The sequence below is a fragment of the Heteronotia binoei genome, chromosome 12, assembly GCF_032191835.1.
Source record: "Heteronotia binoei isolate CCM8104 ecotype False Entrance Well chromosome 12, APGP_CSIRO_Hbin_v1, whole genome shotgun sequence".
Taxonomy (NCBI): domain Eukaryota; kingdom Metazoa; phylum Chordata; class Lepidosauria; order Squamata; family Gekkonidae; genus Heteronotia; species Heteronotia binoei.
This window is the reverse complement of record NC_083234.1, coordinates 62,894,138-62,916,628: the sequence shown is the minus strand read 5'-3', so window position 1 is coordinate 62,916,628 and position 22,491 is coordinate 62,894,138. Positions and strand designations below refer to the sequence as shown.

The 22,491-nt window shown below is 45.7% G+C and overlaps 1 protein-coding gene across 2 annotated transcripts in view; it reads right to left on the bottom strand.

Moving 5' to 3' along the window:
• The window catches only part of STXBP1 (syntaxin binding protein 1), a 61,207-nt gene that overhangs the window by 18,771 nt on the left and 19,945 nt on the right, over nt 1-22,491 (bottom strand). For both annotated transcript variants that reach the window (XM_060250753.1, XM_060250754.1), the window contains exons 2-10: nt 15,707-15,756; nt 15,047-15,128; nt 11,517-11,593; nt 10,353-10,431; nt 7,903-8,006; nt 4,080-4,228; nt 2,962-3,046; nt 1,008-1,138; nt 307-414 (exon numbers count right to left, since the gene is read on the bottom strand). In XM_060250753.1, coding sequence (XP_060106736.1) covers nt 307-414; nt 1,008-1,138; nt 2,962-3,046; nt 4,080-4,228; nt 7,903-8,006; nt 10,353-10,431; nt 11,517-11,593; nt 15,047-15,128; nt 15,707-15,756 — 865 coding nt within the window. The remainder of the gene's footprint in view (nt 1-306; nt 415-1,007; nt 1,139-2,961; nt 3,047-4,079; nt 4,229-7,902; nt 8,007-10,352; nt 10,432-11,516; nt 11,594-15,046; nt 15,129-15,706; nt 15,757-22,491) is intronic.

The following is a 22,491-nucleotide window of genomic DNA, read 5'->3' as shown; positions in this document are numbered from 1 at the left end:
CAACTATACAATGGGCACAGTGAATGGGTACAACCAGGGCTTTTCTTGTAGCAGGAACTCCTTTGCATATTAGGCCGCACACCCCTCTTATGTAGCCAATCCTCCAAGAGCTTACAGGGCTCTTATTACAGGGCTTACTGTAAGCTCTTGAAGGACTGGCTACATAAGAGGGGTGTGCGGTCTAATATGCAAAGGAGTTCCTGCTACAAAAAAAGCCCTAGGTACAACTATTACCATTTCCCAGATTGCAAGGCAGCTTCAGAGGTGCAGTCATCCATAAAGAAGGGAAGGAAGAAGGGTTCTTACTGAGACACCTCGGCAATGTGCTTGTGGCGCAAGGTCACCCAGAGATCATCGTCTTCATCCAGCAGAACCTCTTTGACACGGGCCTCCCCAATGCCACTTGTCTCATACCTGCCGGGGGGGGGGGGTGGAGGGAACAGTCCATCACATAATTTTCAAGATCTGCTGGATGCTTTTTCATCAAGCAATGAGAACATATGAACCAAAAGTGCACCAGACTAATTAATCGACCATCGTGTTTCACACAAGTTAGCCACAAACACAACCCAGTGCCCAGAAAACACAACACAAAGGTAACAACTCTCTGCCAGTGTTTGCCCCAGCAACCAATTTTCAAAGAGACACTGAATTTAGCTCTCCGACAGTTATGGATACCATTATTTGTCTAATCCTCCTTTTTAAAAAGCCATCTGAACTACAGGCTGCTACCACATCCTGAGGGATGCCTGCTTACAGATGCTAATTTGCTGCCTCTCTTATACACAGAGAGAGAGAGAGAGAGAGAGAGAAAGAGAGAGAGAGAGAGAGAGAAAGAGAGAGAGGACAGAAAGAGAGAGACAGAGCACGTGCGCACACTGGCCATTCCAGTGAATCCGATGTGGAGTTACGCATCCCACACTTCCAGCACAATGTTCTCAAGATGACATCGACATAAAGATTAGAAACAGAAAACGTCACAATTCTCAGCATTGCCGGGCCCCTACTTGTAGACATCATTCTCGATGGGTAGCAGGTCGTAACTCATAGCTTGGAATGTCAGCTCATGCAGCACTGGTGAGGAGGGATCAAAACCACGGTCCAAGATGACGAGCTGGGAGCGAGCTTTATCCGGACCCTGGGGAGTGGGGAGACAGAAAAACGAGACAGATTGTTGTCCTTTTGGTCCCCCGGGCTTGGTTTCTTATCATCTGGAAGACTGTACAATAGATTAAGGGGCAAACTATATACAATGTTCATTTTCTTCCAATATTTTCCAGGCTTTCCCCCCCTACCAACTGCATCTACAGAAGCAACAACCCAAAATGGCAGCTAAGGAAGAGAAGAAGGTGCTAACAAGAGGGGATTCTTAACTTTTTACCTGTCGGTAACTTTGTTGCTAAAAGTTTACCTGCATATCCAAGCTGTTTCTCCTCCACCACCACCACCACCACCCCACCAATGGAAGAAAAAAAAACTGCATGTGCTGGAAAGAAAGGAACGTGGGCAACAAAAAACAACATGCAAGCCTCTAAACATTCTTTCTAATTACTTGCCTATAGCACCCAAACAATCTGTTTAAATTCCATTTCCCAGTGAAACCTGCCATTAGTGATTTCTCCTTGCCTATAAAATTCTAACAAAACCTTCGTTCCCACGGTTCTGCAGCAAAAGCCCTGACACATAAGCCAGCTCCAGGCTAACATAACTCTGATGTCCCTCCTAGCTTTGATATTCAGAGGTTGCCTTCCTTACCCAAGCATCCTGGGAAAAGAAAGAAGCCAGAGAACAGCCCCCCCTGGAATGCAGGAACTGTAGTGCTCTGCACCAGGGAACAGGTGAGAGACACCCTATCAGGGCCTCTTCAATTTCAGCCAGCTACCAGGGTCAGTCAAGTGGAAGTGTGGGGAGAGAATTTTGTCACAGGGAGGCTTCTCCAGTCACCAACGGGCCTAGAGTTCACCACGGCCCAGTTCTGCATCTGCACAAGACTACGTCTTCCTTACCCAAGCGCCCTGGAAACAGAAGGAAGCCCAAAAACAGCCCCACCCAGACTGATGTTCTGCACCAGGGAACAGGTGGGAAATGCCCTTCCAGGGCCTCTTCCTCTTCCACCTCCTTGTCCACTGAATAGTAGGTGCAGCTGCATAACAATCCCTAGATGAGCTCCACCACCTATTTGTCTACAAAACGACCCCTGAGGATTTGTATTGGTTATATGGGTAAAGAATCTTTCTGCTGTAACTAAAATGATGAAAAAGAGACCACAAGAGATGTCAGACTCAACATTTAGTTCAAAATCACCCTCCTAGTTTATTGATATTAAGGAATTTCTGGTACATGAATTTCAAAGCTCTGAAGATAATGAAAACTATTTTTTTATTATTATTAAATTAATTAAATTTATGAATCACCTCATCCCAGCCATTCCCAGGCTTTAGGCGATGTACAACAAAAGGTACACATAAAATCAATAACAGTAATTTAAAACAGTTGCAACTCAATGAACATACTTTACGGCAGGGCTTTTTCGGAAGAAAAAGCCCAGAAGGAACTCATTTGCATATTAGGCCATGCCCCCTGACATCACCATTGTTTTACACAGGGCTTTTTTGTAGAAAACCCCCAGCATGAATTCATTTGCCTATTAGGCCACATCCCTTGACACCAAGCCAGCCGAAACTGTGTTCTTGTGCGTTCCTGCTCAAAAAGCTCCTTGCTTTATAGTGTGCTGTAATTCTGCTTTCCAGGCATTGGGAGCAGTTCCCCCCTTAAGTAGAGGAGGGTGCCAGCCCAGCAGCCATTGCTGTCCTCAAAACAGAAGCCTGGCGGAACATCTCTGCTTTGCAAGCCCTGTGGAATTGTAAAAGATCCCGCAGGGCCCTGGTGTCTTCTGGCAGAGAGTTCCACCAAGTCGGGTAGATTTACTATTCATTCAGTCACATGGAAAACCCCACTTACCTCACCCATAGTAGGGTCGTCTGCCTTGTAAGCATCCAGTTTGTCTTGGATCAGCTGGGCCAGCATGGCATTATCTTTGTAGTCTCTGCAGAAGTGGACATAAATGATATATAAGCAGGGGTGGAATTCTAGCAGGAGCTCCTTTGCATATAAGGCCACACACCCCTGATGTAGCCAATCCTCCAAGGGCTTATAAAAAAGAGCCTTGAAAGCTCTTGGAGGATTGACTACATCAGTGTTGTGTGGCCTAATATGCAAAGGAGCTCCTACTAGAATTGCACCCCTGTTTAAGGACCTCTGTGGTGGCCACCTCCATAAAATCAACAGACTGAAGACCTCAGAATTCTATCAATATTGGAATGCATGGCATAGACACTGCAACTGCTGATGGACAATATCTGGAAACCTTTATAGAAACTTATGTGTAGATAAAACACCACTGCTATATTTTTGTCTTATCTTTATGTATTTTTTAAAAAAATTACTGTTTAATCCTACTTAGTTGCTAGATTTTAGGGCCTTTCCCCCTTATTCTTTTTGTTTTGTTTGGTGTAGTGGTTAAGTGTGCGGACTCTTATCTGGGAGAACCGGGTTTGATTCCCCACTCCTCCACTTACAGCTGCTGGAATGGCCTTGGGTCAGCCATAGCTCTGGCAGAGGTTGTCCTTGAAAGGGCAGCTGCTGTGAGAGCCCTCTCCAGCCCCACCCACCTCACAGGGTGTCTGTTGTGGGGGAGGAAGGTAAAGGAGATTGTGAGCCGCTCTGAGACTCTTCGGAGTGGAGGGCGGGATATAAATCCAATATCTTCTTCTTAAAAGGACCTCTGCGGCTTCTCCAGTTTGCAGTACTTCTTGGTCCACATTAAGATCATGCTTAGGAGGCAACGAACAGCCCCAACAAGTACACTACATCTGAAGAGCAACAAACTGCTTCACTGGGTCTGACCAAGATTCAGTTGGTTCTGCATTTCCAACAAAGGTGACAAAAATCCCTAGAGAAAATGCAAAAGCAGATAATGCTCTTCCCATTTGTCCAACAAATGGCTGGCTGCATGTGAATGCGGAGGTTTCTGTTCATGATCACAGCTAACAACAGTAACTCTTTGGTCCCTGACATACCCTCTATATCGAACGGCAGGGTATTCCTTCAGAGTGGCACAGAGGGTTGCAATCTGCTCCGCCAGGCGCTCCAGGATGGGATTCTTCATCTGGGCTTTGTGGGGGCTGTAGAAGCTCTGGAAAGAGTCGGCAGAGTCCAGGGAGTAAACCTAACATGGGGTCCAAAAAATAAGGAGGAAAGACAATAAGCCGAGATGCTCTAAGGAAGAGGTACAGCAGCCAGAATCCTTCTTTGCCAGTTAGGCCCATGGTGGAACATCTTGTTCACCAAAAAAATTAACTTGGTGACCCCCCTCCCAAAAAAAAAATTAACTTGGTGACCACTAGAGGATACCAGAGCTTAATTCCTAAATGGTACAGGGCTCTGACCAGCCTAAAACAAACCATATTTTTTAAACTTGGAAGTCACCTACCCCCCCCCCAACCACACACCATTGTTTAGCCTCCAATTTGTAGACCTTTGCATGATTCTCATTTTGCTAGGAACACATGAAGCTGCCTTATACCAAGTTATACCATTGCTCTATTGAATACTGTCTGTATCTGTTTGGCAATCACTCTCCAGGGTCTTGAGCAGAGAAAGATCCTTCCCAGCACCTGCAAACTCCCTACATGCAAGGAGAGTGCTGCATCACCGCCCTTCTCCAGCTGCCTACCATTAGTCTATCTAGCACAGTATTCTCCCAGGGTATGATCTGAAGATACAAACTCCTGCTAGGTTTGGTTAGTGCTTGAAAGGGAGTTCTCCTTGGCAACTTCTGTATACCTTATAATGATGGGAGGAAGGCAGGATATAGGTTATAATGAAATAGCATCTGTTTTGACTGGCCGCTGAAGTCTCAGGCAGAGAAAGGCCTTTTCCCTCCTACCTGAAATCCTTTAACTCAGGGTGTCAAACATGAGGTCCACCAGCCACATCCAGCCTGCGCAAGGTTCAAATCCAGACCCCAAGCAATTTCCTTCTCCTTCCTTTCCCAAGGCTGCTTCTGCAGCCACATGATAGTTTGCTTTTCCCCCAGCTCCCTCAGTGGCTCTTTGCTTTCTGTCTTTTTCTTCCCTCCCTCCCTCCCTCTCTCTCTCACACACACAGAGCTCCATGGCCTCTTCCTGCTTCATGCGGGAGAGATACAAAGATAAGCCTCTCTCTCTGTCCCACACACAGAGAGAGAGAGAGAGTGCTTCTGCTTCCTTCTCTGGTTGCTCCTCTTTTGGGAAGGAAAGAGAGAGGAAAAGCAGCTTCAATACCAATAACATTTTATTCCAGGTATAAGCTTTTGTGTGCAAGTACACTTCCTCTTCTTCGGTGGGTGGGTGGATTCTTCTAACAAGCAATATGTATACTTTGGCTTATTCTGAAAAGTTTTTTTTAAAAAAAATAGATTTCTCTGTTTCTATCTGGATTTTTCTTTCAAAAAGATGCTATTAGGAATTAAAACACCTGGATTGGTCCTGATATCTTGGAAAGTGCGGTGATCTCAGATGCCAAACGATAATAGAGCACATGGATAAGGAGGCAGGAAAACTAGCTCTCAGTTCAGTCGAGGACGATGTATTGTCTTGAACTGCATTATCAGCTGCAGTCCTCTTTCTAATCTCCCTTTGAAATTCCTTTGTAAGAGCACTGCTACCCTTAGGTCAGCAAATGAATATTGTGGTTTCTAATGTCAGACTTGTATCTATTTATTCCATGCATCCTCTTGGACTGAATTTTCCTGGATGGAATTGAGACCTAGTTTTCTTGTCTCATTACCAACACTGGTATCTCCATGCCTACTACCCCTCTGCATATCACACTGAATCCAAAAGCCTGTCATGAGTCCTGAAGAGGAGGAGCTGGAAGGGTTAACAGACCTGGAAGAGTTGCCAGCCAGTTCCTCAGCTGAACAAACAGCAGCTGGCCCATCAATCACTCTCCAGGCACCAGTGTCAGCTGTTGACCATCAATCTCCTCCAAGCTCTCCTCCTCCCATCTCAAGAGTTCGAAGCAGACTCCGGAAAGAACTTTCAGAGCGAAGACATGAGGCATGCCGATGCTTCAGATCTCTCAGCCCTGAGTTCTAGCAGAGTCACTGCCACCCAGGGAGCAGGCTGATTGAGACTGGACTTTGTTCGTGGACTGGCTTTGGACTCCTGCCTGCCTGCACCCTGAGAACATGACAAAGCCTGCTATTGCCATTGGACATATGAAATCACCTTTAAAATCTTATAGCTCAGGTACCTCATGTTAAATTTTATGGCACTCATGGCCCAGCCCAACAAAGTGACATTTATGTCAGATCTGGCCCTTGTAACATAGGAGTTTGACACTTGAACTGCTTTAAAAGAAGGTACTGGGAATGGAACCTGGGACATCCAGCACTGTGCTTTGTGAACAACAACCCCAAGTCTGAGCTACATCCTCTGCTCACTTCCAACTAGAATTGCTTGCTCCAAGCAACAAAAGCTTGCATTAAGAGGGAGTGTTTGCTTTGGCCAGCAGGATAAAAAAGCAACCTGTAGCATTTGGTATTTAGAACTCTGCATGCAACACTCACCATCTGCTCCCTGTCAGAATCCCCACCCACCACTCACCCCAACCCAAAAGGTGGGCGATTATGCAGCAGATGGTCAAAAAGCTCTTCCCCTCCCCCGCTGGACGTTGATGCGACAAGGATCTAGCCAATAGCGGAAGAGGAAAAGCTAAGCAGAGAACAGGGGATAAGCTCGGGGTGTGGAGGGGGGTGAGAATCAAGGAAGACAAGAAGAACAGGAAAGCAGCTTCTTCATGGCAGAGCTGTTAATTTTCTCTCACTACAAATTATGACTTAACCCCTTTAAGTCCGCTTTTTTCTCTTCAAAAAGCTTGACGCAGACAAATACAGGGTCCACAGCCAGTTAGGATTCCCAGCCCTGGTATATAATTCTGTTTGTGTTCCTGTGCCAAAATAAGACCATCTGCGTGCCCCAAGGCACCTTGACAAAACAAACCGAATCAATAGTCCCTCTAGTACTTAAGCCCAGAGTTCACATGTGCCTGCCTAATTCTAAGAGCATGAAATATGAAATCTGCTGTAGCCAAAGTTACACTCCTATCATTGCCAGCCAAAAGTTACGGCAAACAGAAATCATGCAAAGAAACCTGCTCAATAAAGGCAGTATGGAATGGGCTCTTCTAGAAGAGCGCAGGTGACAATAAATAGGAAATAGGATAAAGGCAGAGTCCGTAGGGGCAGCTAATATCCTCACAGCTACCTAGAGAGTTAGTATGGTATAGTGGTTAAGCGCACGGACTCTTATCCGGGAGAACCGGGTTTGATTCCCCACTCCTCCACTTGCAGCTGCTGGTATCACCTTGGGTCAGCCATAGCTCTAGTGGAGGTTGTCCTTGAAAGGGCAGCTGCTGTGAAAGCCTTTTCAGTCCCACCCACCTCACAGGGTGTTTGGTGGTGGTTGGGGAGAAGGTAAAGGAAACTGTGACCGCTTTGAGACTCTGAGATTCAGAGTATAGGGTGGGATATACATCCAATATCTTCTTACAATTCCGTGAGTGGTAAAATATTTATTCTAGCCAGGAAAAAAAGTTTGCAAAAAAGTGGGACCATTCAAAAGATAAATTAATGTGGCAAAATAGATAAAAGAGGGGCCAAAAGGCCCGTATAATATTCTGTTGCATCTTCTCCTTGCAATCTGGGGCGGGGGGGCACCCTCACAAACCATGCCAGAAAATCAGTAGCAACTTCAGGGTTCAGGCAGACCTGGACTGAAACAACCAGCCTCCAGCCATCCTGACTCCCCTGCCCACAACCACTCTCCCTCCCTCCCTCTCTCCCCCCCTCAGACTCACCTGTGATTCATATGGGAGGAAAGCAATGTTGATTTCTGTCAGTGTCTTAATCACTTTTGCTGCCCGGGATTTCACCAGCTCGTTGAAGAGCGCATCAGGGCATGCTGGGGAGGGAGGAAACATGAGAGTCAACCCGACAACACGACAGTTGTGAGAGATGCTCCCACGACAGGTTAGGATAATGAGGAACATGCCCCACTGCTGCCACCAAACCCTTGACAAAATCCACAGAGAAACAGAAGATTCAGTTGGTGTCTACTAAATGTTGCCATTGACTGAAAAGAGCTCATGGAAGATTACCCCCCACACACACACACAAGCTAAAAGTCGCTTGTAAGAACATGAAAGCTCTCTTGGATCAGGCCAGTGGTCCATGCAGCCCAGCATCCTCTGCCTAGGGTTGCCAATCCCCAGGTGGGGGCAAGGGATCCCCCGGTTTGGAGACCCTCCCCCCCGCTTCAGGGTCATCAGAAAGCAGTGGGAAGGGGAGGGAAATGTCTGCTAGGAACTCTATTATTCCCTATGGAGATTTATTCCCATAGAAAATCATGGAGAATTGATCTGCGGGTATCTGGGGCTCTGCGGGGGGCTGCTTTTTGGGGTAGAGGCACCAAATTTTCAGTATAGCATCTAGTGCCTCTCCCCAAAATACCCCCCAAGTTTCTAAAAGATTGGACCAGGGGTCCAATTCTATGAGCCCCAAAGGAAGGTGTTCCTATCCATTATTTCCTATGGAAGGAAGGAATTGAAAAGGTGTGCCATCCCTTTAAATGTGATGGTGAGAATTCCCTTTGGAGTTCAATTAAGCTTGTCACAGCCTTGATCTTGGCTCCACCCCCAAAGTCTCCTGGCTCCACCCCCAAAGTCCCCAGATATTTCTTGAATTGGACCTCTATCTCACAGTGGCCAACCAGCAGCCCTGGAGGGCCAACAGACAGGCCAATCAACACGACATAAAGACCAAAGCCTTCCCCTGATGTTGCCTCCACGTAGGTTTACTGTCTCTGACTGTGGAGGAGCCCTTTGTTCATCTCAGCTAATAGCCATTGATGAACCTGTCCTCCAAGAACAAAGTGTGAGTTCAGTGGCACCTTTAAGACCAATATGCACACTACTTCTGCTGCTTCAGACCTACACAGCTACCTCCAGGAATCTGTCTAATCCCAGCCCATCACTAGGTTCACTGGCAAGGAGTTCCATAATTTAATTACTCATGGAGTAAAAGGGGATCTACCGCTTGTGTTTTGTATGCCTTTTCAATTTTCACCTCCTATTTCTAAAAGCTTCTATTTTTTCAAAAACATTCATAGCCTACCTTTCTGTGAATATTGTTCGGCAAGTCAGCTTATTATACAAAACAGAATAAAAGAAATAATGGCCAGACACTAAAACCTAAGGACAAGCACAGACAACTCCTTTTCCTCTCTAGGATGGCTGTTCAAGACAACAGAAGGGTAAAGTGGACCCTGACATTCCCACCCAGCCCTCAGGAGCCCTGGTCACCTTCCAGATTGTAGAATAAATGTATCCCTGTACAAGAAGAAAACCCAACCACAGATTGCAATGCTAAACAATAATGTCTATGTTACGGGAGAAAGTTCCAGTGAGGACTGCTGGTAGCAAGTGAGGTAACTTCAGTGGGCAAAACATTTGCCCGATAATGGCAGCCATTGCACTGTGAGGAATATAAGAAGGGCTGCTTTAGACAGGAAGGCAGAAGTTTGGACTGTACCACTTCAGACAGCAGGCGAAGGCAGTCACATTTTTAATCCAACCCCACACCTGCAAATCTCTTGGCATGTGGTGAACAAGCACAGAAGGAAAGGTCTTGGCTCAGCTTCTCTCTTGGATGTATATGTGGAGTTGTGTCTCTGAAAATAACATGGGGGAGTACACAACATACCTTACACTAGTTGTACAGTTCAGAAATACCCCCCCCACACACACAACGCACACACTTCAAAGACTAAAATGTATTTCATTTACATTCTGTCCAGTTTTTCAGCCAAAATTGGCATCTAAAAGTGGCTCACAGGAGTCTGAAACCCCTTAGAAATTGTATTAATAATTTAATACAAGTGAATCCTGGGAAGGGGCATTCCCAGAGGCAAACTACACAATACATTTCTTCACTCCTTTACATGACTTTGCTGTGTCTCCCACAGCCACAGAACAGCAGCACAGAATGACTGCTTTAAAAAAGGGCAGCCTAAATGGATTCAGAATGGTGCCCGTGGGGTGGGAGGAAGGGCTCCTGCCCTTTCATGTAAAAACCACATTGCCAGTGAGTTATTTTGCCCATTTTATTACTGCACATGCCTAGATATCTCATCTGCAGCAGCAAAATCAGCAGAATAACTTCCCCCAATGCCAACATCAATCACAAAACAAAAACTAGAAGACAACAGTGGGTGGAAACAATAAAGGAACCCAATTCCCTGAAGACTCACAGTCAGTGAAGAAGACGTGGGCAGCCCGGTATTTGGCAGCTGGAGGATCCTTGAAGTCATTGATGAGTGAGCGGACAGACTACGAGACATAGAAAGAAGCATTCATATATTCTTCATGGGACTCTTGCCAAACTCGAGTGATTGAGTGCACAAGCTTTACCTGATTGATTAACTCCACACATGACTACCAATGAATAAAAGCATCCAAGTGCAGAAAGCATCCTTTGCTGCTGGATGATTCACGAGCGGGTCATAGCAGGCCACAGCAGTAAAATAGAGGCCCCATGTATGGAGAGAGTCTATCTGTGAGTACTAGCTGCAGAGAGGGCCATTGATTTGACATCCTGGTTTCTGGGCACATCTGATAGGTCATCGTGGGAATACAGGGTGAGGGACAGGGCTTTTTTTTTTGTAGCAGGAGCTCCTTTTCATATTAGGCCACACACCCCTAATGTAGCCAATCCTCCAAGAGCTTACAGTAGGTCCTGTAAGAAGAGCCCTGTAAACTCTTGGAGGATTGGCTGCATCAGGGGTGTGTGGCTTAACATGCAAAGAAGTTTCTTCTACAAAAAATGCCCTGGGGAGGGACAAAATGGACTTTGGTTCTGATCCTTCGGGGACCCTCATCGAGCAAGTGATTTGCATGTGTGAACTGTGCTGTCACAGATCCAGCACAGTGCACCATTCTTTTATAGCCTCTCTTTCCTGTCTCCTCAGTGAAACAACTTCCATTCTTTAAAGCCTGGGCTATACATGCAGCAGAATGGCAGACTGGATCATACCATTTTATACCAGGGGAACAATAGTTTTGAATGGTCCCCACTGTACAGCAAGCCATCCCCCTCCTCTTACATTGAAACCTAGTCCAGCAGGGAGCAGGCTGAGTAGAGCCACTCACCCTAAGGGAGTTTCCTCCCACACACACACACACACTTGCAGAGAGTTTTACATGTGCATTCAAAATGGTATTTCACATACCAAGGGCAAGATGGTTTCTAGGGGCTTACGCACCATCTGTATCTTACTGGACTCAAAGTATAGAGCATCAAGGAAGCCGACGCCCTTGAACTGGCCAAATGACAGGCACCCCCTAGATTCCAGGCATATTCAATAGCCATGCCCTTTGTCCTCTCTTGCACTGCACTTTATAGGCAAGACACCTACCGTATCCGATGGAGTGATGAGGTACACAGCCTCCAGACTGGGAAGCGGCTCTCGGCGCTTGTTGATATCTTCCACAACTGGACAAGAAATCACAAACGGGTTGGATGGGGAGAATGCAAATACAGATTATGGCAATAAGGTTAAAAGCCGGGAGAGTCCAATGCCTGTCATTAACTTCCCCAAATGTTAGGGTTGCCAACCTCCAGGTGTGGCCTGAAGATTTCTCACTTTTACAGTTCATCTCCAGACTACAGTGATCAGGTCTTCTGGAGAAAATGGCTGCTTTGAAGGGTGGACAGTGTTTTATGGCACTGCGTGCTGCTGAGCTCCCTCCCCTCCCCAAACTCTAGATTCCTCATGCTCCACCACCACCACCCCCGGCAATGTCCAGGTATTTTCCAATCAAGAGCTGGCAATCTTACCAAAGCTTCACAGTTGGAAAGATTGTAAACAGATCGGGACCAGTGTCCCCTCGAAGCTGAGTTAGTGAGTTAGCTCATAGATTGTTACCCCTCCAGCTGACACCTTTTTGTCTTAGCTCAGGAAGGATGACCCCAGAGCACAATAATTTATGCAGGAGCTCACCACTTGAATGCCAGTAGCTCACAAAGAAGAATTTTTGCTCACAAGACTCTGCAGCTTAGAGGGAACATTGATTGGGACATATATTCATTGTTGGTGGTCCAGTAGAAAAACACAGAAATTCTGGAACATATGAAGCTGCCTTATGCTGAATCAAAACCTCGGTCCATCAAAGTCAGTATTGTCTACTCAGACTGGCAGTGGCTCTCCAGGGTCTCAAGCTAAGGTTTTTCATGCCTATTTGCCTGGACCCTTTTTTAGTGGAGCTGCCAGGGACTGAACCTGGGAACTTCTGCTTACCAAGCAGATGCTCTATCACTAAGCCACTGTCCCTCCCCTGGAAGGAGGCACTATTCCAAATTAAATTGATATCTGGGTGTGACATTCCACTTAGATCTATAATCCCTCAAGGAACATATCCTACAAGAAACAAAGACCTAATAGATACAATGACTATAGCTGCCAGAACTTCAATTGCCATCAAATGGAAAAACCAAGCCGCACCTAGCCCATCTCTGTGCTTTTGCAAACTGTGGAATCAATATATAATGGAGAATATTTCCGATAGAATCCACAGAGCATTGTGGTTTTCTACACTAACTAACTTCACTGAAAAATGGCGCCCCTCACTACATTACTTGGTAAACAAAAACTTTATACCACTAGGTTGGGCACAACTACAGAGATGGCTATTAAAATTGCTTTTCTAGGATACAAAATATTATCACTCTTTGTTACAAATACATTTTGCTGGTGTGAGACTTTACACCTCTGTAACTCTACATACACTAATTTAATGTGTATTGACTGTTGGCTGCATAATTCTAATCTCAGCTTTAATAAAGTAGATCTTTAAAAAAAAAAAAAGAATATCTTTTCTCACCCACTGCTCTCCTCCCTGCCGCTGCCCTAATCAGAGCTTGGCAATGTCAAGTAGTTATGGGAAAAACAACTACCCGTATTTTTCACACCATAAGGCGCTCCGGACGATAGGACGCACCTTCCTCCTGGGGGGCGATCCGCTGCCTCCGCCTCCAATCCTGGCGCTTCCCCCGCACCTGCCTGCCTGGCTCCAGCTTCTTCCAGCAAGCGCTGGGATCGCTCCACACTGCCCCTACCGCAAACCCAGCGCTTCACGAGCGCCGGCTGCAGAGGGGGCAGCATGCTTCCTCCGTTCCTGTCTGCCTGGCTCCAGCTCTGATGCTTACAGCAAGCATCAGGATCGCTCCCTCTGCCCTCCGATCCCGGCGCTTGCTGTAAGCATCAGAGCTGGAGCCAGGCAGACAGGCACGGAGGAAGCATGCTGCCCTCTCCACAGCCGGCACTCCACAGGTGCTTCGCCGGAATCAGAGGGCAGAGGGAGCGATCCTGGCGCTTGCTGTAAGCGTCAGAGCTGGAGCCAGGCAGACAGGCACGGAGGAAGCACGCTGCCCCCTCCACAGCTGGCGCTCGCGAAGCGCTGGGTTTGCGGTGGGGGCAGCGTGGAGCGATCCCAGCGCTTGCTGGAAGAAGCTGGAGCCAGGCAGGCAGGTGCGGGGGAAGCACCGGGATCGGAGGCGGAGGCAGCGCATGGCCCCCCCCCCCCAGGAAGGTACCTTCGCTCCATAAGACGCACACACTTTTCCCCCCACTTTTTTTGGAGGAAAAAGTGCGTCTTATGGTGCGAAAAATACGGTAATTAAAAAGGCCCATCCACCAGGAGTCGGTGTTGCCATCTTGGTTTTCTCTCAGCCTGGGGCCTGGCCAAACTGAAGGTGCCATACACTGCTGCTGATCTCACCACACCCTGTGTAAACCAGGAATACAATCCAGATTTCCTCTCTAATGCTGCAGTGCAGAGGATGTTTCCTTAGCACACACAGCCTGTGCTGCATCTGCCCGCACTCTTAGGCTCCCTTCAAAACAGCCGGGATGCAGCAAACAAGGACCACGCACATATTTACTTACTTTATTTATATCTCACATTTCTCCCCACAGGATCTGAAGCGGCTGACATTCTTTTCTCTTCCATTTTACCCTCACAACAACCCTGTGAGGTAATTGAGCTGAGGGCTTATGACTGGCCCAAGGTCATCCAGCAGGTTTCTATGGCAGACTGGGGATTCAAACCTCACTTTCTCAGATCCTACTCTGATCATGCAGGCTCTTACACACAGCTGTCATTCCCCAAGCTGTGAGAGGAATCTAAGCATGAGGGCCAAGAAGCAGAAGGCCCCCTCCCCTCCAGATTCTGAGATCAACAATCAACAGCAGAAGGTGGAGAGGCAGACCCCGATGCCCCCTCTCATGCTAAGGAAATGCTTCTCTGCCAAGGTGCTGTGGGCCCCCCCCCCCAAAAAAAAGTAGAGCAGGATCTCTGTGTCTGGTGTCACAGAGATATGTACACACTCAGCCATGGCTTTTTTGGTAGAAAAAGCCCATAAGGAGCTCATTTGCATATTAGGCCACTCACCCCTGACATCAGCATAGTTCCAAGTAGGGTTTTTTAATGGAAAAAGCCCAGTCGGAACTTATTTGCATATTAGGCCACAGCCCCTGACGCCAAGCCTGTCGGAATTGCGTTCCTGTGCATTCCTGCTTTTAAAAAGCCCTGCACTCAGTGCTGATGGTCATATTTCTTGGCACTAATCTGAAGATCCACAACGGTGTAGTTTAGGCTTAAATGGCTCAGCAAATAAATGAATGCAGCAAATAAATCAAGCGATACAGCAAGTGTGGCCAGCAATTTAATAAATCACAATGATGTGCAGAGAATTCTTGGTCCAGAATCTTAAGCTTTTGAGGGGGGGGGGAAGTTTGCTTCTGTTCTGGGAACATCCTTCTCTCTCTTCCCTGCATCCATTTAGAACACCTTTGATGATGTCCCCAGAGGGGAAATGGAGAGACACACATAAAATACAGCTGGTTGCTAGGAGAGGGCTGGGGAGGTTCCTGACTGCTCCACTCACTTGTTATCCCCTCAGTCATGATGTCGGTCATTTTGCAGCAGGAAGAGAGCATGCGCATGCTCAGCTGATCCACCACTAGCACCTGAATGAAAGAGGAGGAAGGGGGGGTTCAATATTTTCACAGAATTATAAAGTTGGAAGGGACCTCCAGAGTCATCAACCCCCTGAATAAGGCAGGAACTTTGTAAATACCTCCCCTACACACACACACACACACACTCACTCAATAACCCCTGCTCAATGCCCAGAAGATGGCAAAAAACCTCCAGGACCCCTGGCCAAACTGGCCTGCAGAAAATTGCTTCCTGGCCCCTAAAGTGGTGATCAGCGGGGGTGAAATTCTAGCAGGAGCTCCTTTGCATATGAGGCCACACATCCCTGATGTAGCTGATGGCTGCATCAGGGGTGTGTGGCCTAATATGCAAAGGAGCTCCTGCTAGAATTCCACTCCTGCTGATAAGCATTTTGACAGTGTCTATATCGAGACTACACTTGACATGGCCTCCTTCCGTTCTCAATAGATGCTGAGCACTGTCACGTTGGAGCAACAAGAGAACATTCTCATGACCACGCCACTACTATGATGACTTATTTAATTCAGTCTGACATGGCCCACGTATTTTTATACTTTCACCCTTCACCCAAGAAGAAGTGCCTTACCTTCCATTCTCCCTTCTTCTTCACCTTCTTTATCACATCAGCCATAATTTCTGCAAAACAGTAACAATAATATATTTTTAAAAATAATATAATAAAAAGTATTCAAATTCACACTCAGCAGCAGCATTCACCCAAAGATTGGTCTTGGCCCTTTGCCACTGCCCTCCTTTTTCCTGCTTACAGCACCTCCCTAAGTTAAAATACAGAAAAAAGTGAAAAAAGATCTATACAATACAACCACAGAGGTCTTCATGAGATGCAAAGATGAAAATAAATATAAAAGGTAAAGGAAAGATCCCCTGTGCAAACACCAGTCGTTTCAGACTCTGGGATGACGTTGCATCATGACGTTTTCATGGCAGACTTTTTTATGGGGTGGTTTGCCATTGCCTTCCCCAGTCATCTACACTTTTCCCCCAGCAAGCTGTTTTACCAACTTGGAAGAATGGAAGGCTGAGTCAACCTTGAGCCATCTACCTGAATCCAGCTTCCGCTGGGATCAAACTCAGGTCGTGAGCAGACAGCTCGGACTGCAGTACTGCAGCTTTACCACTCTGCACCGCGGGCTCCTGTATAAATATACAGTGCTGCAAAAAAAGGTCATTAAAGGCTAGTTGCCAACCTCCAGGTGGGACCTAGCGATCTCCCGGACTTATAGCTGATTTCCAAGCAACAGAGCCCTTGGAGAAAATGGCTGCATTGGTGGGTGGGCTCAGTGGCATTATACCCTGATGAGATTCCTCCCCAGGTTCCACTTTCAAAATCTCCAGGAATTCTCTAGCTTGGAACTGGCAATCCTACTAAAGGTCCTACTGCAAAGCCTACAAATGAAACCCCACCCACTATCCCCCCTACAAAGAATATTCTACAATTGCACGGACATTCAACATTTGACCTCTAATGACTTTGCAGAAGCCAGCAGCAGGCTATGCCACCAAACTTGTAGTATCTGCCAGCATTTAACAAGAGGTTGCAGCGATGAAGAACCACAGTTTCACAACAACAGGCAAATAGAAGCAGACCGCGTGGCACTTTAAATGAGGTTTATACAATATAATTAAAGAGAAACATCCAAATCTTGCTGAAAGGAAAACATCCAGTCTTGCTGTATACAAATAATTAAAAGTCTCTAATACAAAAGTCATCTTCTTCCATCAACGTTGTTGCCAAATAAAGTCAAAACGTGGTAGAAGGATAAAGTCAGGGGACTGCTTTTGGTGTCCAAACCTTCATCAGCCAAAAATGAAGTTTGCAATTCAATGCATCGTGGCTTCAAGCCATACATAAGGACAAAATAACTTGTCTCCTCAGAAGCAATATCAGCTGGAAAATAGCAGAACTTTTGTCCTGAGACTGGAAAGGACTGGTGCTTCAAATAACAAGTTATTACCCACCCCACACAGGCAAATATAATCTATCTATTAACTCAGCCTTTTGTGCTGCAAATTAATTGTGTTAGATGGGCTAGATGTGAGATATGCAGAATGGACAAAACCCAGTTCTTATACATGGTACAGTCTTCAACACAGTTACCCCCTTTGAACATATGAAGCTGCCTTATACTGAATCAGACCCTTGGTCCATCAAAGTCAGTATTGTCTTCTCAGACTGGCAGCGGCTCTCCAGGGTCTCAAGCTGAGGTTTTTCACACCTATTTGCCTGGACCCTTTTATGGAGATGCCAGGGATTGAACCTGGGACCTTCTGCTTACCAAGCAGATGCTCTACCACTGAGCCACCGTCCTTCCCCAACAATATTTAAATTATTTATTTTAAATTGACAAGGAAACATTTCACGAGTTTTTTACCCAAAACACCTACACGATCCATGGCTTTTTTTGTAGAAAAAGCCCAGCAGGGACTCATTTGCACATTTGGCCACACCCCCTGGTGTCACCATTGTTCCCAAAAGTTCCAGCAATAACTCATTTGCATATTAGGCCACACCCCATAATGCCAAACCAGCCAGAACTGCATTCCTGTGTGTTCTGCTAAAAAAAAAAAAGCCTGCATCACTGTAACTAGCAAAAGAAGAAGAAAATATTGCTTGGGAGAGAAAAGCAGGATACAAATGAAGTAGACAAAATGCAATACAAAGAACAAGACAAACAGTCTGAAGCAAAATGTGCAGACTTCAGTTCTGGAACTGATTCTGGAAATGTTCTTAGTGAAATCAGAATTCAGGAGCAGCGGCACTTCATTACAGAGATAAATTCCAGAACAGAATAAATAAAATGTTCGTATTCCTATTGAGGGCGGGCAAAGCAAATATACTGCAGTTGAGTAGGGAGCCAGGAGGTTATGACCCTGTGGCAGGTTGCACCACACATGAAAGGGAGGGAGAGGGAAACAACAGAAGGAATCCACAGCAAAACATGCTTGACGTGACAGCGGCTCGCTTGGAGTCAAGCGCCAGTACACTAACTCTCTCCTGCTCAGTAAGAAGCCTCTAATCTGACAAATGAAGGAAGACATCAGATCCTCATTTAGAAACAAGCAGCTTGAAGAGACTCCTTATAATCCCAGGCAAATCACATTTCACATCCCGTTTATGGAGAACTGACGTAGGCAGAGGTGGGACCGTCACCCTGCGCCTGCCTAACCTGGCTTTGTGCCGCTTGCACCCTCTCTTTGACCTCTGACAGATGCCACCAGGAAAGATCATTTCCAACTGCTGTTTACATCTGAAAAGAAGTATTTGTTTTTAAAAAATGGCCAGGGATAACTATAATGTGAAAACACATTCTGGAAGAACTAAAAAGATCCAACACAACATTCAGTTTACATTTAGCACACAAAGGAACAGAGGGAGGGCCCTCACATAGACACATGCCCCAGATTAGCTAAATTCAGCATTACACACCAGAATTACAACATAATTTCTAAAAATACACACAACTGGGCTTTTGTCAGGGGAAAGCATAAATCAGGTGATCGCCTCAACAAAAAAGCAATCACAGGTTTTAGTTTGAATGTTCCCAGCTGCTAAACTAGTCTCTTTTTTTTTTAAAGAATTGCTATTCTTAAAATGGGGACTGGAGATCTCCCAAAATTAAAACTGATCTCCAGACTACAAAAATCATTCACTTACTATTTATTTTAAACATTTATCCCACATCTCATGGAGAATATGGCTGCTTTCCAGAGTTGGCAACCGTAGATATGTTTAAAATTTTAATCTAAAGCAGACACAGTTCAGATTTTATCTAAACTGGACGCATTTTTATCTGAATCAGGCAGTGATCAAAAATTCTCCTGAGCAGGCCTGAGGATTCTCTGGGCTATAAGGTTACTAACAGTTAGGGTTGCCAGCCTCCAGGTGGGGCCTGGAGATCTCCTGCTTTTACAACTGATCTCTAGCTGGCAGAGATCAGCTTCCCTGGAGAAAATGGCTGTTTTGAAGGGTGGACTCTATGGTGTTGTATCATGCCCTCCCCTCTCTAAACTCCACCCTCTCCCAAACACACACACCCAATCCTCCAGGTATTTTCCAACATAGTACTGACAACCCTACTAACAGTGTCACATGGATCCAGATCCTTCAAGAAAAATCCTTAGGAATAGTTGATTATTTTATATTATCATTAAGGCCTTCCTCATCTATTTAAAAGGTCCTATATTTTGGGATACCCATGTTGTATCATTGCTCTGTATCACTGGATGCCAGTGTCAGGGGCAGGGGACCACACAACATGACGTCTATTACTGCACAGTGCAGAATCAGCGTGGTGCAATGTTTATAGCATCAGACTTAGAGTGGAGAGACCTGGATTCAAATTCTTACTTCAGCCATGAAGCTCACTGGGTGACCTTGGGCCAGTCACTCACTCTCAGTCTAACCCAGGGGTGGCCAAACTGTGGCTCGGGAACCACACATGGCTCTTTCACACATATTGTGTGGCTCTCCAAGACCCCACCACCCTGTTGGCTGACTTGGAAAAGGCATTTGTCTCTTTAAATCTCTTTGCCAAGCCAAGCCAGCTGGCAGCTTGGAGAGTGGATTTAAAGTTTAAGTTGCTTTCTTTCCACCTCTACTCTCCTCCCTCTCACATCTATTTTCTTCCCTCCCTTCCATCTTGGGGCTCTCAAACATCTGACATGTATACTACGCGGCTCTTACGTTAAGCAAGTTTTGCCATCCCTGCTATATAAACTGGTTGCACTCTAGACCTTGCTGGTTCAACAGTTCTCTGGCCAGCTTGCTCCTGTCCTGTTCAGCTGCCTGCAGTAAAGTGCCTGTTATTTAGCTCCTCCAACAAGGGTCAGATCCAGCACCACCTGGCCTTCTACCCAATTCAGCATGACTGCAGCTCCTCCCGTGCACTCGCTGCTCTGATTTAATTCACTCTACTTTTTTAGAGACTACACGAGCCGATTAATTCCCATCCTAAGCCAGCTTTGGCAGAGCAGACAAAGAATCCCCCAGGTGGGCCATTGTATGTAAGATGAGAAGAATACGAGGGAGAAAGATTCAGTTTCTCTGCAGCAAACCCAGCCTGGCCCACTCAGCGTCTCCTCTGCCGTGCTCTTGAGCCTCAGAGGGCTGCACTGCAGCACTGCTGGAGTCAGACACAGCCAGGGGTGGATTAACCATTAAGCAGACTAAGCACATGCTTAGGGCACCAGGGCCAAAGGGGGCACCACAAAATTGGGAAAAGGGTGGAAAGAAAAAAATGAATGAAGATTTGTTAAAAAAAAATTTGATAAAACTAGTGTAAATTGATCATGGTGCACCCTAGGGTTATCTTCTACTTTTTGTTGGCGAGGCGCAGTGTCATAGGCTATGTTTAAAGGTAAAATGCATATGTTTAAAAGTAACATGATGGAGCCAAATTTAGTTGTCATGACAGTCATTTCAATGACCCTCTCTGCCCCTTTTTAATTTCAGCCCCATGTAAACATCAAAAATGAAGCGTGTTCAGTTGAGTGGTGCGCAAAAGAGAAAACGTGCAAAAGAGAACGAGCAAAAGAATCTGTCTGTTGTAGCCAAGACAGGAAAGCGGACAGATTTCTTCATACAAACTGCAGAGGAAGATGATCCAGATCAAAACCAGTGTCAGTCTTCAGAGACAGGAAGTGAATCAAATCTATCTCCTTCATCAGAAACAGGCAGTGTTGGTGCAAGGCCAGATTTTCATGATGACGTTGCACACGACGAAGTGCCACAACCTTGACCTACTTCCACGACAAGATGTGTAAATGCTTTTGAACTGTCCAAGGAGTTTAGAGAACTGACCAAGGATGAAATGAACAAAGCTAAAGCCCCAGGGTTGTGGGATGAATTATATGGTGATGATGTGACTTATTGGGTTGCTTGTGGACCCAGTGAATGTCAGCACCACAATGGGCCATTTGACAAATCGTGTCGCAATTTCATCAGTGGGAAGCCAAAGAGATGCTGTTCACAGAAGATATTTTTTGGAATAAAAGCCAATGGTGAACACTACAAGAGAGAATGGCTATTGTACTCTCCTTCAAAAGGATCGGTTTACTGTTCTGTTTGTAAACTATTTGCGCCCAAAGGGTCAATGCATTTGGCTAGAAATGAGGGATTCAGTGACTGGCGAAACACTGCTGTAATCAACAACCATGAAAAAAGTACAACTCACCGAGATGCCATGTTGACATATTTAACTCGGAAACAAGGCTTAGGAAACACAGCCACTGGAAAAACAAATTGAAGAGGAGTACAATTACTGGGAGAATGTGCTTCGGAATGTTGTAGCAGTCATTTGCACACTGGCTGAACGAGGACTGGCATTCCGAGGAAAAGTGGATAAATTTGGGTCTCTCAATAATGGGAATTATTTGGGGCTACTCGAATTGATGCAAGTTTGACCCATTCTTGGCTGTTCACATATCACAGTATGGCAATGCTGGAAAAGGCAACCCTTCGTACCTGTCCAAAATGATATGTGAGGAACTTAATTGAGTTAATGGCAAAGAAAGTGCAACCCGTCATCATTGATGAAATTAATGTTTCTGGGTACTTCAGTCTGTCTGTGGACGCAACACCTGAGCTTTCACATGTTGACCAACTGAGCATGGTGCTCAGATACTTGCAAGATGGACAGCCAGTTGAACAATTTATCACATTTTTGGAATTACAAAGCCACACAGGTGAAGCTATGGCACAGCAGGTGTTGAAGTACTTATGTGATGATTGTAAATTGGATTTTGCTAAATGCAGAGGGCAGTCATACGACAATGCTGCCAACATGTCTGGACATTACAATGGTATGCAGCAAAAACTTTTGGATGCAAATCAGTTTGCCATTTATGTACCCTGTGCAGCTCATTCACTAAATTTAGTTGGACGAAGTGCTGTGGATTGCTGTCAGGTTGCAGTAGATTTCTTTTCCACTGTACAACTGCTCTACACATTCTTTTCAGCCTCAACTGCTCGGTGGAGAATTCTCAAAGATTGCATTGGAAATGAAAAAGTGTTGAAATCACTTTCAGACACCAGTGGGAAGCACATGCTGCGGCAACTACAGCAATTATCAACTCTGTCTTCAAGATTCTGGAAGCTTTGGAAGACTTATCAGATGACCAGTTGCAAAAAGGTGACACTAGAAGGGAGGCAAAGAATATTGCAAACAAGATGCAAGAACTGGAATTTGTGTTCATGCTGAATTTTTGGAATAAAACTTTAGAAAAGTTTCATAGAACAAGTCAACTTCTTCAAAGTGAAAATGTTTTTTTTTTGCAAAAATGTGCAGATTTGTATTCATCACTGGCAGGCCAGTTGCACACATCAAGAGATGAGTTTGAGAGATTTGAATC